General features: G+C 42.2%; 1 protein-coding gene across 1 annotated transcript; it reads right to left on the bottom strand.

Annotated features, from left to right (window-relative positions):
* Positions 1 to 3,444: 3,444 nt before the first annotated feature.
* On the bottom strand, positions 3,445 to 12,292 carry LOC128297391 (uncharacterized). The gene is made up of 2 exons (XM_053033025.1): positions 11,803 to 12,292; positions 3,445 to 3,980 (listed from the first exon to the last, which is right to left on the bottom strand). The coding sequence occupies exons 1-2, from the start codon at positions 12,290 to 12,292 to the stop codon at positions 3,445 to 3,447; spliced, it is 1,026 nt and encodes a 341-aa protein (XP_052888985.1).
* Between the last annotated feature and the right edge of the window lie 1,482 nt (positions 12,293 to 13,774).

The following is a 13,774-nucleotide window of genomic DNA, read 5'->3' on the forward strand; positions in this document are numbered from 1 at the left end:
CCAGCGTTCTTAAGCTCTTCTTCTCAGACTCATAGCGTCTAAGGTTTTTGGACCATTTACCAGTTTGAATGCTGATTTTGACCTCTTCCAATTCTTTGTCGTTTTCCGAAGCAGTCTGTAACTCCGACCAGGTAATATTCATATCACCTGCATCTAATGAATAAAGCAGATGTTTTTCGTCGTCTTCGTCGAATGCGTCGTCAATTTGAGATGTGCTGATAAGTCTAGAGAGAGCGTCGGCTACGTTAAGGTGACCGGGAACTCTCTCGATGCTAAAGTGGTAAGGTAATAGTCTTAAGGCCCAAGATTCCGCTCTTGTTATGGATCGTCTGCCGCTGCGATGTAGCCCGCTGAATATGAATTGATTTGCTTCAGAGTCTGTTCTAATAATGAATTGTTTGTTAATTAAGTAGTAAGTATATTTTCCATCTCATAGTTATTATATTCGAACCTCTAAGGAACTATATTTTCTGTGACATGAACCGCTCGAGGTTCTCTCTTTTTACATAAGGATTTAATAACATCATGAACCGCTCGAGGTTCCCTTTTTTTGTTAAAAATTGTCTTGAACCGCTCGAGGTTCTCTTTTTTTACACAAGGATTTAGTAACATCATGAACCGCTCGAGGTTCCCTTTTTTTGTTATAAGTCGTCTTGAACCGCTCGAGGTTCTCTCTTTTCCATAAGGATTTAATAACATCATGAACCGCTCGAGGTTCCCTTTTTTTGTTATAAGTCGTCTTGAACCGTTCGAGGTTCTCTCTTTACCATAAGGACTCAGTAACATCATGAACCGCTCGAGGTTCCTTTTTTTTTTAAATAATAATTGTGAATTGTCACGAACCGCTTGCGCTTCTGTACTCCTCTCGTGCATTGAATGACAAAAATCGACAGCGAGTGAGCATCACACACATGCTCAAACGCGTCACAACAATACCGAACCGAAACGGCTACTTAGAACAACCGTAGCGCTGCGCGTGTTAACATACACACACACACCAGGATCATTCTCACTAGAACCGCTCGAGGTTCTCCTTCTTGCATTGTTAAACCACTTCATATTCACTTTCTCTGTATGAGGGTCGCCCTATTTTCCTGCAATACGATTGCTTGAATTGTCCTCTTCAAGAACTTCACACCGCAACAGAAAAACACAATTAAACATTGTGTACGTGCCCTCTTCAGTCAATATATAATCAGTCAATACGACGATCTCTAGAGCAACCTATATATTAACTATCTTACCGACTTGCGCCATTGTCGTGATTTGCAGACATCTTTATATATATTTTTCTTTTTTTTTAAATATATATTTTTTAAATTCTATATTTTTTATTTTTTTTTTTTGCTTCCGCTGATCGTATTCCGTCTATCTTCTATGCGTTCAATCACAAGACTGAGTCTTTCGCTCCTTCCCTCATCGCGCTGTCACAATTAGTTTCGCTTTGATACCTTTTTCGCTCTCACTTTCTATTCCCTTCTCAGTTCGTCTTTTCGCCTTCGCCTTTCTGGCTTCCTTTCCATACTTAATCCTTACAGGTAGTTGCCTGGAAGGCTGTACTACGGGAATGGATGCCGCCTTAAAACACGTAACACAGCTTCTGCAAACCCCGTTCACCACACGTCTTCCATTAAACGACCAATATTGTCGTCGCATTGCTGCCAAAGTTGCTCTGGGGCCTCCATGCATCGCTCGTAGATGGTACATATGCGCAATCAGTTTAGTCAGGTTTGCGTTACACGGCAAAATTAAAGGATGTTTTTCGGCGTATGGCATTGCAAGTTGAGCCAAACGTCCACCCACACGTAATAATCCATCTTCGTCCAAAAATGCTCCTAATTTCTTTAACTTAGAGCTTGGTGGGACGACACGGCCATTAGACAGCTCTTTCGCTTCGGCTGCAAAATTGTCTCGCTGTAGCATTCTTAAAAGCACTGTCTTAGCCGTCGCAATCTCTTCGATAGACAAACAAATGCCTTCATATTTGTGGCTTGACTTCTTGCAATGCTTGATGAATCTGAGACAATATGCCATCACTTTAACGCATTTCTAAAATGTAGAATATTTCTCAGACCATTCCTTCGGGGATTCTTGGCTGACGACCACTAGCACCTTTTGCTTTCTTTCAAAATCCACGTCTTCGGGAGGGTCTACTACTCGTAAGAGATTCCATTTGTCCTCAGCTTCTTTCAGCCAAGAAGGACCATGAAACAATAGCTTATTAATAAGCAATTTCTTTAGAAGGGCTCCTCGTGACACGACATCAGATGGATTTTCACTACCTTTTACATGTAACCATCTGTAACCTTTACCGAGCTCTTGGATTATCGATACTCTATTTGCAATAAAGGTTGCCCATGTGTACGAAGGGGAACGCAACCAATGCAAAACTATAGTGGAGTCAGTCCACATGAACGTTTCCGCTTCCTCCAATTTTAACGCTTTGCCAACACATCCTCTTAACTTGGTGGCCAACACTGCGCCACACAGCTCCAACCTGGCAAGACTAATTTTCTTCAACGGTGCTGGTCTCGACTTCGCTGCAACGATTTCCACCTTAACGTTTCCACATCTATCCATGGATCGGATGTACACTCATGCACCGTATGCTGCCTCAGAAGCATCGGAAAAACAATGGATTTGGATATTAACCGCTTCACCGAGCACAGCATGTCTGTCAAACTTGATGTCCTTCAATAAAGTTAGTTGATTCTGGAAGTCGTTCCACTTGTGTTCCATTTCCTGCGGTATGGCTTCGTCCCAAGTATCTGTGGCTATCCATAGTGCTTGCATCTGTATTTTAGCCCAAGACACTATCGGAGCTAGGAGTCCTAAGGGATCAAACAATCTAGCCACCATAGAGTATACACGCCTACGCGTCCATGATTGCTCCAAACCAGTAACACTTGCTTCGATGAATAGCTTGTCTGTTTCGGGTTGCCAAGCTATCCCCAGCGCTTTTACGTGCTCTTCAGCACCCAACTTCACGACGTGTGAGCTTGCTAAATCCTCCGATGGAACATCCCCTAAGATGTAAGCCGAATTGGAATTCCATTTTTGAAGATGGAATCTACCCTTTTCCATAATTTGAATCAACTCAACCAAAAGACAGCGTGCCTCTTCTTCGGTGTTGGCTCCTCCCAGGAAATCATCCACGTAGAAATCCTGCTCCAGCGCTTTCTTTGCTTTGGGGAAGCGATCTCCTTCGTCTATAGCCAATTGTTTCAACACGCGCGTTGCCAAAAACGACGACGGAGTCAAACCGAATGTAACACGTTGCAATTCGTACGTTTCTATTGGAACCGAAGAATTATCGCGCCATAAAATACGTTGGAAACGCGTATGCTCCTGATGTACTTTCACCTGCAAATACATTTGCTTTATGTCTGCAACAACAGCAATGGTTCGCATTCGGAAACGCAACAAATGTTCCAACAATGTGTCCTATATAACTGGACCCTTTAATAGAATGTCATTTAGCGATACATTATTTGACGTCTTCAATGATCCATCAAAAACTGGTCGTATTTTTGTCGTACTGCTCGAAACCTTAATCACCGGGTGATGGGGAAGGTAATAACATTGCTGCTGATCATCATTGACTTCCACCTTCTGCAGGTAGCTTTTCTTAACGTAATCGGCGATCACTGCAGCATAGTCATGTCCCAACGATGGATTTCTGTTGAATCGCCTTTCCAGCTGAAGAAATCTCTTGGTTGCATTTTCCTTCGATTTTCCTAAAAGATTCTTCTCACCGATGTTAAACGGTAATTTCACTACATACCTTCCTTCGTCGTCACGGCAAACATTTTGCGCAAAATGATCCTCACAATCCTTTTCCAACTGTGAGTATGGATCTCCTTCTAGCACGTCCTCGATTGACCAGAAACGTTCCATGCAGTGGGTCAAGGTGTCCAACGAATCTTCGATCGTTACCAGATGGCATGTTGCTCGTTGCTTCTCGAGCAAACCCGCTTTTCCTGATGCAACCCATCCAAAAACAGTTTTAACGAAACTGGGGTGAACACCATTAGAAAGAACAATAGCGTAGTCTGGATGCAGGATGTTCACAAAATATTCCGCTCCCAGCAACAAGTCGATCGGTCCCTTTCTGAAGAAGTTCGGATCTGCCAAAACCATATTTTTCGGCAGCTGCTTAACATCCACGTTGATGCTACTACACGGTTGATTTTCTGTTATGTGATCAAGTATCACAAAATCATCTTTCTCCAAGAATGTTCGTTCGTTCGAAACTACCAATGCTTTCGCCAACTCGGTATTTTGCACGCCTACCTTTCCTATACCAGTTACTTTAATGTTTCCAGGTAACAATGAAAGCTTTAAACGCTGGCAGAGTTCTTTAGTCATGATGTTAATTTGCGATCCATTATCCAACAGTGCTCTAGCGGAAACCCATTTCCCGTTTCGGCCCTTTACGCGCACTTTCGCAGTTGACAGAATCACTTGCCCGGGCGCAGTCGATGTACGCACTGGTAAAGCCGCTAGCATACTGGTGGCTTCGGCCTTTTCTTCTCGAACTTCCAGCTTGGCTGTTTCATCTCGATGCAGCAATGAGTGATGACGCTTTTGACACTTTACACACCGATCCTTAGAAAAACATTTCACAGCCCAATGCCCGGATCCTAAGTAGTTTAGACACAACCGCTTTTTATTAGCCATTAGACTTTCAGATCGATAAACGCTTTACAGTCCTTGATGCAGTGTTGTTTGTCGCAATGTACATATTTAACGTCCTGTGTTAATGCCAAGTTTGAAACGCGGCGATCAGGCTTTCTAACATTGCTCAAACTGAGCAGATCGGGTTCTCTAGCATTCAACACACGTGTTTCCGCACGAAGAAAATCTAGTAGACCACTCACAGTACAATTTCCATCTCTTTCTACAAAACGTTCCCATTTGACCTGTGTATCATCGTCCAGCTTTGACAGCAACAATTGTGACAAAAGCATGCCCCAACCACTAGTGTTTTCACCTAGCTGATCCAAAAATTTGGCGTTGCGCTGAAAAGCAACTATTACACCGTGGATTTCCTTAGTTCCTCGAACTTTCATCTTTGGCATGTTTAGGAGCTCATTTACGTAAAGCTTCTTTAGCAAATACTCATTCGCGTATCTGTTTGTGAGCGCTGTTCCATGCTGCGTCATATGCTGAACCACACGTAGGAAAAGAATCAATTACGCGTAACGCTTCTCCTTTGAGTGCACGCTTCAGATACATAATCTTTTGTGAGTCCGTAATTGCTTTGTTTTCGTGCACTGTGGTTACGTACATACTGTGGAAAGGCAACCATGCCTCGAACTTTCCAGAAAATTCAGGTATCTCTAAACGCGGTAGCTTAACACTTTTGTCATCCTTCACAATGCCCGTTACTGACCGAGGTTCATTATAAATGCGCTTCAGAATTTCCTCGAACTCCGCTATTAACACCGTACACCGCTCGTCGAACTCGTCCAAAAGATTTTCGCTTTCACTCACTCCGTCTTCGAGCGAGCGTATCACTCGGCTCAGTTCTTGGAAATTCTTCTAACACGTTTTTACACGCTGCATCCTTACATGCACGAATTTGGCGTCACTTTCCGAGTAATTTTCCAAAAAATCCTCTTGACGCTTCAAGCACCGCATAATCACATCACGCTCTGCTTTCTTCGTGTCTAACACTTTCTTAACGTTTTGAAATGCTCCCGATTTACAATCGTCCTCCGAGTCATTTCTAATCTTTTCCTTCAGTAACCCCTCCGGGCTAGTAGTAGTAGTAGTAGTAGTAATTTATTTTGGATTATTATTACAATGCTGTTGTTACACACTTTAAATTATTGCCTAATGGGTTCGCACCTATTTCTTTCCTCATTGATTATGTTTACTTAATTAGCAATTGCTGGTATCTTTCATTGATAGATTTAGATGAGAATAATGTTATGGGAAAAATTTGCATAAAAACCCATGAAAGCAGAAAACACTTATCAATTAAAAGTATCCTAGCACTATATCTACCGTTATTAAAGATAACCCTATAACTACATTATAACTAAATTAACCTAAGATCAGCTAGCCTAATTATACCACTAACTGGTTCAATATATACTGATTACTTGCTTGACACCTGTTTTGGTAGTTACCGTTTAATTTGTCCATAAACTCTTGTAATGTAGATATGTTAGTTATTATATGAAGTTTCCTGGTATTGAACCACGGAGGAACATTAATAATCATTTTGAGTATTTTGTTCTGCGCTATTTGTAACCTTTTACGGTGTGATAATGCAATACCCTTCCAAGCTGGGGCAGCGTACGTAATTACTGGCCTGAAAAATGTTTTGTATAAGAGTAGTTTGTTTTTTAGATTTAGTTTAGATTTTCGGTTTAAGAAAGGGTACATGTTTTTTATCATATTGTTAGTTCTTATTAGCGTGTTTTCTGTATGCGTTTTGAAAGTTACCCGTGTGTCAAAACAAACTCCGAGGTATTTTATACTTTTTTGCCATGGAATTTTCTCTTTCCTCATCACTAGTTCACTTTTTGGTAGTTTCCGCATACATGTTTTCCTTGTGAAAAAGATTGCTTCGGATTTTGAACTATTTGTTTTGAGTTTCCATTTAGTACAATATTTAGCATAGGTTTCTAGCGCGCTATTAAGGCGTTTGATAATTACTTTTGGGTTTTTGGCCGAGGACGAAATAGCAAAATCATCCGCGTATAGGAAATTGGTACAATTACGTGCATTCGGTAGGTCAGCTACATAGATATTAAATAGCAAGGGTGATAATACACTGCCTTGTGGCACACCGGCTACAGGTGCATAAGGCAATGATTTGGACTTCCCTACATGTACCATGTTTTCCTATTTTCAAGAAATGATTTAATTAGATTTATGAGATAAGCAGGAAACTTAAACTTGATAAGCTTGTGGAGAAGTCCCTGATGCCATATCGAGTCAAAAGCCTTTTCGTTGTCTAGTAACACTAATCCCGTCGCTTTGTTATATAGTCTATTATCGATTATGGTGTTTTTTAATCTGTGGATCTGATGAGTGATACTTCGAGAAGGTTGAAAACCAAACTGTGAGTCCGGAATGATGAAAACGTTATCAGCGTGCACTCGAATTCGGGAGGCAATTATTTTTTCTAGAATTTTACCTAGGCAGCTTAGAAGACTAATGGGTCTGTAGCTCTCAGGTTTGCTACGGTCTTTACCAGCTTTGGCAATGGCAACTATTTTAGCAATTTTCCAATTATTTGGGAAATAGCCTAGTTTAAGACATGCGTTAAATATAAGCACTAGATAGACAACGGCTTTTCTCGGGAGTCTCTTGATGGATTTGTTATTGATTTTATCGCAACCAATTGATTTTTTGTTTTTTTAAATTTTTTTATCACTTTTGGTAAATCTTTAGGTTTAATTAATTCAGATGGAAGTAGCTGATTTCCTTGGTTGGATGCAAAGTAATTCTTGTTATCCTTGATTATTTTTCGTTCTATTGGACTAGATTTGTTGTGGGTCAAGTTGTGCGCATTTTCGAAGTGATCTTTAAGGGCGTTACATTTTTCAGAAGCTGTGAGTAGTACGGAGTTAAGTTTTTTCAGTGTTGGGATAGATGTTCGTCGATTTCTAATTGTTCTTACTAGCTTCCAGAACTGGTTATTGTTATTGTGTTGTGGGTTAATGCTTTCAAGTGTTTTACTCCAAGCTTTATTTCGTTCTTGGGAGACCAAGTTTTCTATTTTCCGTTTTAAGAGATAATAGGACTCCCGGAATGTGGTATCTAATCTATGCCTTTGCCATTTTTTTCTAAATTTATTCCTCAGTTTTATTAAATCAATTATGTGATCGGGAAGTACGATATTATATTTTCTTGGTGTCACAATACCCCTCCGGGCTATGCGGAGGTCCTTTTAACGCTGGCGACGTATTGATAACCGTCGATGTTAGGCTCTCCTCCGAGAAACCCGCGAACAATCCTCCCTCCATCTCCTCCGAGTCTAGAGGGGTTGCCATGTCGCTTCGCGTTCACCAAAAACAAAGAGGCCAGAAACAAAATAACTTCCTAAATCCTGGTCACAATGCACCAAATGTTTGTCTTCAGGATTTCTTTATTTTACCCTACGTTGTGTTTTACAGGAAAGTTACTTAATTTATATACGTCCTTCTAGCCTGAGCTCCAAACTGAAACTGCCTTCTCCTTGCTCGATCAACCGTTTTTAACGATGGTTGAATACTGCCCAGTCCGCAAACAGTTGACATTTAAAGTGACAGCACGCATGATCGCAGACAATACGGCGATTCAATCACTGGGCGCAGCCATCTTAGTTTTCAAATTAATTTTCTAAAAATAAAATTACACTTGCTTGAAAATTAAAAATGTTTATTTTGTTTTCTGTGCTCTTTGGCTTCTCTCTCCCTCGTTCGATTTCGCGAGAATTTTACTATTGTGTTCCGTTTGTACATTCCGCGTGGAGGTGTTCTTTCGCAAGCTCAGCTCCAGAGAGGGAGGGGGGGCTTTGGCGCTCTTGGCTGGAGAATTATCTGTGTTGTGCGCAATACTGTGAGAGAGAAGAGAAGAATTATTTTTATACCATGCGTGACCGGTTGCGTGACCGGCGTAGGATTTGCTTTGAAACACATCAGGCAATTTTTGTATATAGAATTAGCCAGTGATTTTCCATTCATCGGTCAAAAATCCTGCCTCATGGTAGCAAGAGTAAGCCGAGGACCTCCATGGAGCGACACTTTATGGTATGCGTTTGCAATTATCTTCGTTAAATTGCATTTGCTTGGTAGAATCATTGGATGTTTGGTGTTGTACTTTATGTTCGCTTGCGATAAACGTCCTCCAACTCGCATCACACCTTCACCATCTAGAAATGCCCGGATTCTTCTCAGCATAGACTTTTTCGGCAACTCTCTCCCGTTAGACAATTCTCGTAACTCTACTAGAAATTCGACGCGTTGTAATTTGGCCACCAAGCGTCGAGTTGCTTCATTAAACTCTTTGTGAGAGATAGGCCCCGTTGAGACAGTCTCTTTTCGGCATCGTCGTATGAATCGAATACAATATGCAGTCACTCTGCCACATTTCCAGTATGAAGAATATCTCTCCAGTATGGGGTGTTCTGCAGCATCAACGGTGGAAACCACAACTTGTCGTTTTCGTTCTAAATGTGTCTCTTCTGCACTAGACACCTCTTCTGCAAAAGACCACGTGGATTTTTCATTCGAAAGCCAATTCGGACCGCTCAACCATTCTTTCGTCAGTTGACTAGGCAATGCTCCTCTTGACAATATGTCTGCATGGTTTTCACTACCTTTCACATGCTGCCAATGATTTCCTTTAGTCAAATCCTGTACCGTAGCTACTCTATTAGCGACAAAGGTATTCCAAGTGTATGACGGGGCTCTCAGCCTGTTTAGTACAACTGTAGAATCACTCCAGAAAAAACTATCTACCATTTGCTCATTTAATGCGTCGCAAATGGTCTTCCATAATTTTGCACCCAGTACAGCAGCGCATAGCTCCAAACGTGGCAAGCTCAACTTCTTTAGTGGTGCGACTTTGAATTTTGCAGCTAGTAGAATGACCTTTACTCGGTTTTGCTGATCTTCCACCCGCATATAAACGCAAGCCCCATAGGCAGCTTCTGACGCATCTGCAAAACAATGCAATTGAGTAGATGTTTTCTTGAGACACAATACATACCGCGGCACTCTTATTTGCCGTATGTAACACAGCTGTTTCTGAAACAGACTCCATTGATCAGCCAATTCTTGAGGTATAGGATCATCCCATTCCTTCGTAGCAATCCACAATCGCTGCATCAAGATTTTTGCCCATGCAATAATTGGAGCTATTATGCTTAGTGGATCAAACAGCTTCGCTATTTCAGAAAAAAACAGTTCTTCTAGTGGGATGAGCAATTGACGAGTTTTCATCTGATTGCAATTCCCAACTCATCAGCTTCCGGATCCCAGTATACGCCTAGCGCTTTAACTTCATCCGCATGCCCAATGTTTACTAGGTTGGAATTGTCCTTATCACTTGGGTCTACATTTCGCAAGGTTGACGGTACGTTGGAGTTCCATTTTCTCAAATTGAATCCTCCCTTCTTTAGCAATTCAGCCAACTCGTTCCCAGTTGTACAGCTTCGTCTTCGTTATTCGCTCCATCGATATAATCATCCACGTAGAAACAATCTTGAAGAGCTCTTTGTCCCAGCGGAAAATGTCCGCCTTCATCAGCCGCCAGTTGAAAGAGAACTCTTGTTGCTAGGAACGCTGATGGTGTCAACCCAAACGTGACTCTCTGTAACTCATAGCACTTGATCTTGTCGTGCTCAGAAAATCGCCAAACAATTCGCTGCAAAGGTGTGTGCTCATGATGAACTCGGACTTGCAGATACATTTTTTCAATATCTGCAATAAGCGCAATTGCATGCATCCTGAATCTAAGCACCAAGTTGAACAGAGTGTCTTGCAAAACAGGTCCATTCAGTAAACACTGGTTTAGCGCAAAACCAGATGACGTCTTCGCAGATCCATCAAATACTGGACGCACTTTCGTACTGGTGCTCGACTGCTTGACTACCGGGTGGTGGGGTAGATAGTACGCCTTCATCTTGGGATTGCACTGCTGTTCTGTGGCGTTGGGAAATACTTCCTTAAGGTATCCAAGATCCAAATACTGCTTTATAGAAGCACAATATTCTGCATGCAACACTTTATCCTTAGACATACGCTTCTCCAGTTGCAGAAACCGGCGCTTTTACTTCGCTACTGTGACGAATTAAATTGAGTTTTTTGCATAGCCCTTCCGTCAAGATGTTTACTTGAGAACCGCTGTCCAACAAGGCTCGTGCCTCACATAGTTCACCACTTCGCGATTTTATTTTCACCAATGCTGTAGAAAGCAATCCACAAGAAACCGTTGGTCTGGTGACTGCCATTGTCAGAGCCGCATTTTCATCACAAGTATCTTGTACTTCGGCTTCTAATGAAACATTATTCACCTCACTTGTTTGTACCGACCTGGTTGGAACATCGTCTTTCTTGGGAAGCCACATGTGTAAAAGAGAATGATGCATTCCCTTGCAAGCTCTACAGCGTACGATTGACGAACACTGACTCCTGTAATGCCCCTTCCTCAAATAGTTAAGACACAATTCATTCGCTCGAGCCATTTTGAGTCGTTCCTTTACGGGAACCGCCAAAAACTTTTCACACTTGGCCGTAGAATGCTCCTCACGACAAACACTACACTTAGCCTTCTTTTCTCCTGCTGCCACGTGAACAGTAAATTTTGGAGTATTTACAACTGCTGGTTGGGTTCTCTGATCCGACTTGTTTTCACCCAAAGCCTCCAAAATTCTAACTTGTTCACGCAGAAATTTTATCAAGCCAGTATAGGTTGCCTCATTTTCGCCTTCCACAGAACGTTCCCACTCACGCTGCGTTGTTTCATCTAACTTCGATGTTAGAAGCTGCGTTAAAATGACGCCCCACATTGATGGAGTTTCTCCGAGTTGCTGAAGCAGTTTCGTAAGCCTTTCAAAGCCATCGATGAGCGTATTTATGCTTGCTGCGTTGAGCTTCCGCATGCGCGGCCAGTTCAGAAGTTCGTTTGCATGCTTTTTCTTCTGCAAATATGGATTTGCGAATCGCTTCACTATAGCATCCCAAGCGGCGTCGTAGCTTACAGCGCATATAGGAAATCCTTCTATCACTTTCAAAGCATCGCCTTTCAAAGCACACTTTAAATAATAAAACTTTTCAACTTTTGATAAAGCTTCATTACCGTGTATCATTTGTTCAAACATGTCTCTGAACTGCAACCACTGATCAAATTTTCCCAAGAACTCTGGCAACACGATCTTCGGAAGCTTGATCGTTTCTTTCGATGGTTTCTTGGAATCGGTAGCGCTTTCTTGTTTTGCGCAACACCGCATACTTTTCAGTTTCCCGGTTAACACCATCACACGCTCGTCGAAATCGTCGAATTGTTCATTGTTTGAGCGCTTGTTCTTCATGTCATCCAACCTATTGATTTCCTTTGAAATCTTTTGAAACTGGTCCCAGCACTGCTCGAGCCGTTTCAAACGAGCATCGACTTGTTCTTTGCTCGTTGGCGTCGGATTTTCCGCGAATCGTTCTAGCCTAGCTAGACAACGCTTCAAATCGTCTTGTTCCTCCTTTGCCATAGCTAATTTTCGAAAACCACTCTGCATATTCTGTCCATCGTCCGAGAAACCATGGAAGCTATCTTCTTGGCTTGAGGTTAGCGACATTTTCACTTTGTTTTTCTATCCAGGTCCCACGGCACCAAATGTTTCGTCAAACCGATTTCGCGGAAAATAATAAGAACTTTATTTCTTATTGTACCCTACGTTGTGTTTTTTTTATTTCGTTTCGTTCACTTCGCGGTTACGAACCTAGTCCGTTATCCATCGCTTCCTATGCTGAACTGAACTCTCTCACAAATTTCGACACTTTGTTTCCTCTAGTTACGCCAATTATTTCGAGTTCGAATTCGAAAACAAGGACTGTAGAGTTAAGAAATTAGTTCATAAGTATAAACTAGGTTAAGATTGTAATTAGTATGTAAGTATTGGTAACGCAGCACACGCATCATACGGTCATCCGCAATGTGCGTACGGGCAGTTGAATAAATGCCACGAACGAGTACACAACAGATTGGCGACGAGGATAAAGTCAAAGAGTACAAAAGTCAAATGGCGAAACAAGTGATCGGAACAGTGCAGCCGTATGTGTTTGGAGAGGAAATAGAAAATTACCTGGAAAGAGTGGATCTTTTTCTGGAAGTGAACGACGTTGAAGACAACAAGAAAACGGGGTTCTTACTAACGATTGGTGGCGCCGAATTGTTCGATGTGGCAAGGAAAGTGTGCTCGCCAAAAAACCCTAAGGAGATAAAGTACGATGTGCTTACAAAAACATTAACATCGCACCTAAAGCGCAGCACAAATGAAGTGGCGGAACGTTACAAATTCCGCTTGGTGTTTCAAAAGGAGCTATCGATAAACGAATACATTATCGAATTGAAGGCGGCCGCACAGTTGTGCAATTTTGAGTCATTCCTTGAAAAGGCGCTACGTGACCAACTAGTAGCCGGGGTCACCGACCAGGAGCTGAGAAAGAGACTTCTCTCAAAAAGCATGCTCACATACGAAAGTGCGTGCAATGTGGCATTGTCCTGGGAAGCAGCAAAGCAACAGAATGATGAGATGAGCCCAAATGAAGCACAAAAAGAGATAGCAACAGTGCGAACCAAGGCGACCAGCACACCAGCTAGATCAGCGTCGGAAGAGCAGGACGAATGTAGGCAAGCGGAGATGGCGGCGTTACGACGTACAAAATGGAATAATTATTCGCCTGCCGCACGTGGTGAGCGAAATCGAGTAAGCAGAAATACCAGAAGTGTATTGTGTTATCGGTGCGGTAGACAGCATGATCCAAATCAGTGTCCAGTTAAAGCGTGGAATTGTTATGCGTGTGGTAAAACGGGACACGTCGCATCGTGCTGCAGGAGCAATCGAAAAGGCATGAGAGCCTTCGAGAAGGAACAAGGGGAAGAAGAGGAAGAAGGCGTAGAACATATGGGTACAGTAGTGGCATTACAAAACGTAAATGCATTTGGAATGGAAAATTTACCAATTAACACGTTGACTGCCAAGCAATTTTGAGTGAAATTCTTCGTGAGGCCACACAAACCGCGCACGGCTCACGCGTATGTGTTGGTGCTCAGCGCA

This window comes from Anopheles moucheti, chromosome 2 (genome assembly GCF_943734755.1).
Source record: "Anopheles moucheti chromosome 2, idAnoMoucSN_F20_07, whole genome shotgun sequence".
Lineage (NCBI taxonomy): Eukaryota > Metazoa > Arthropoda > Insecta > Diptera > Culicidae > Anopheles > Anopheles moucheti.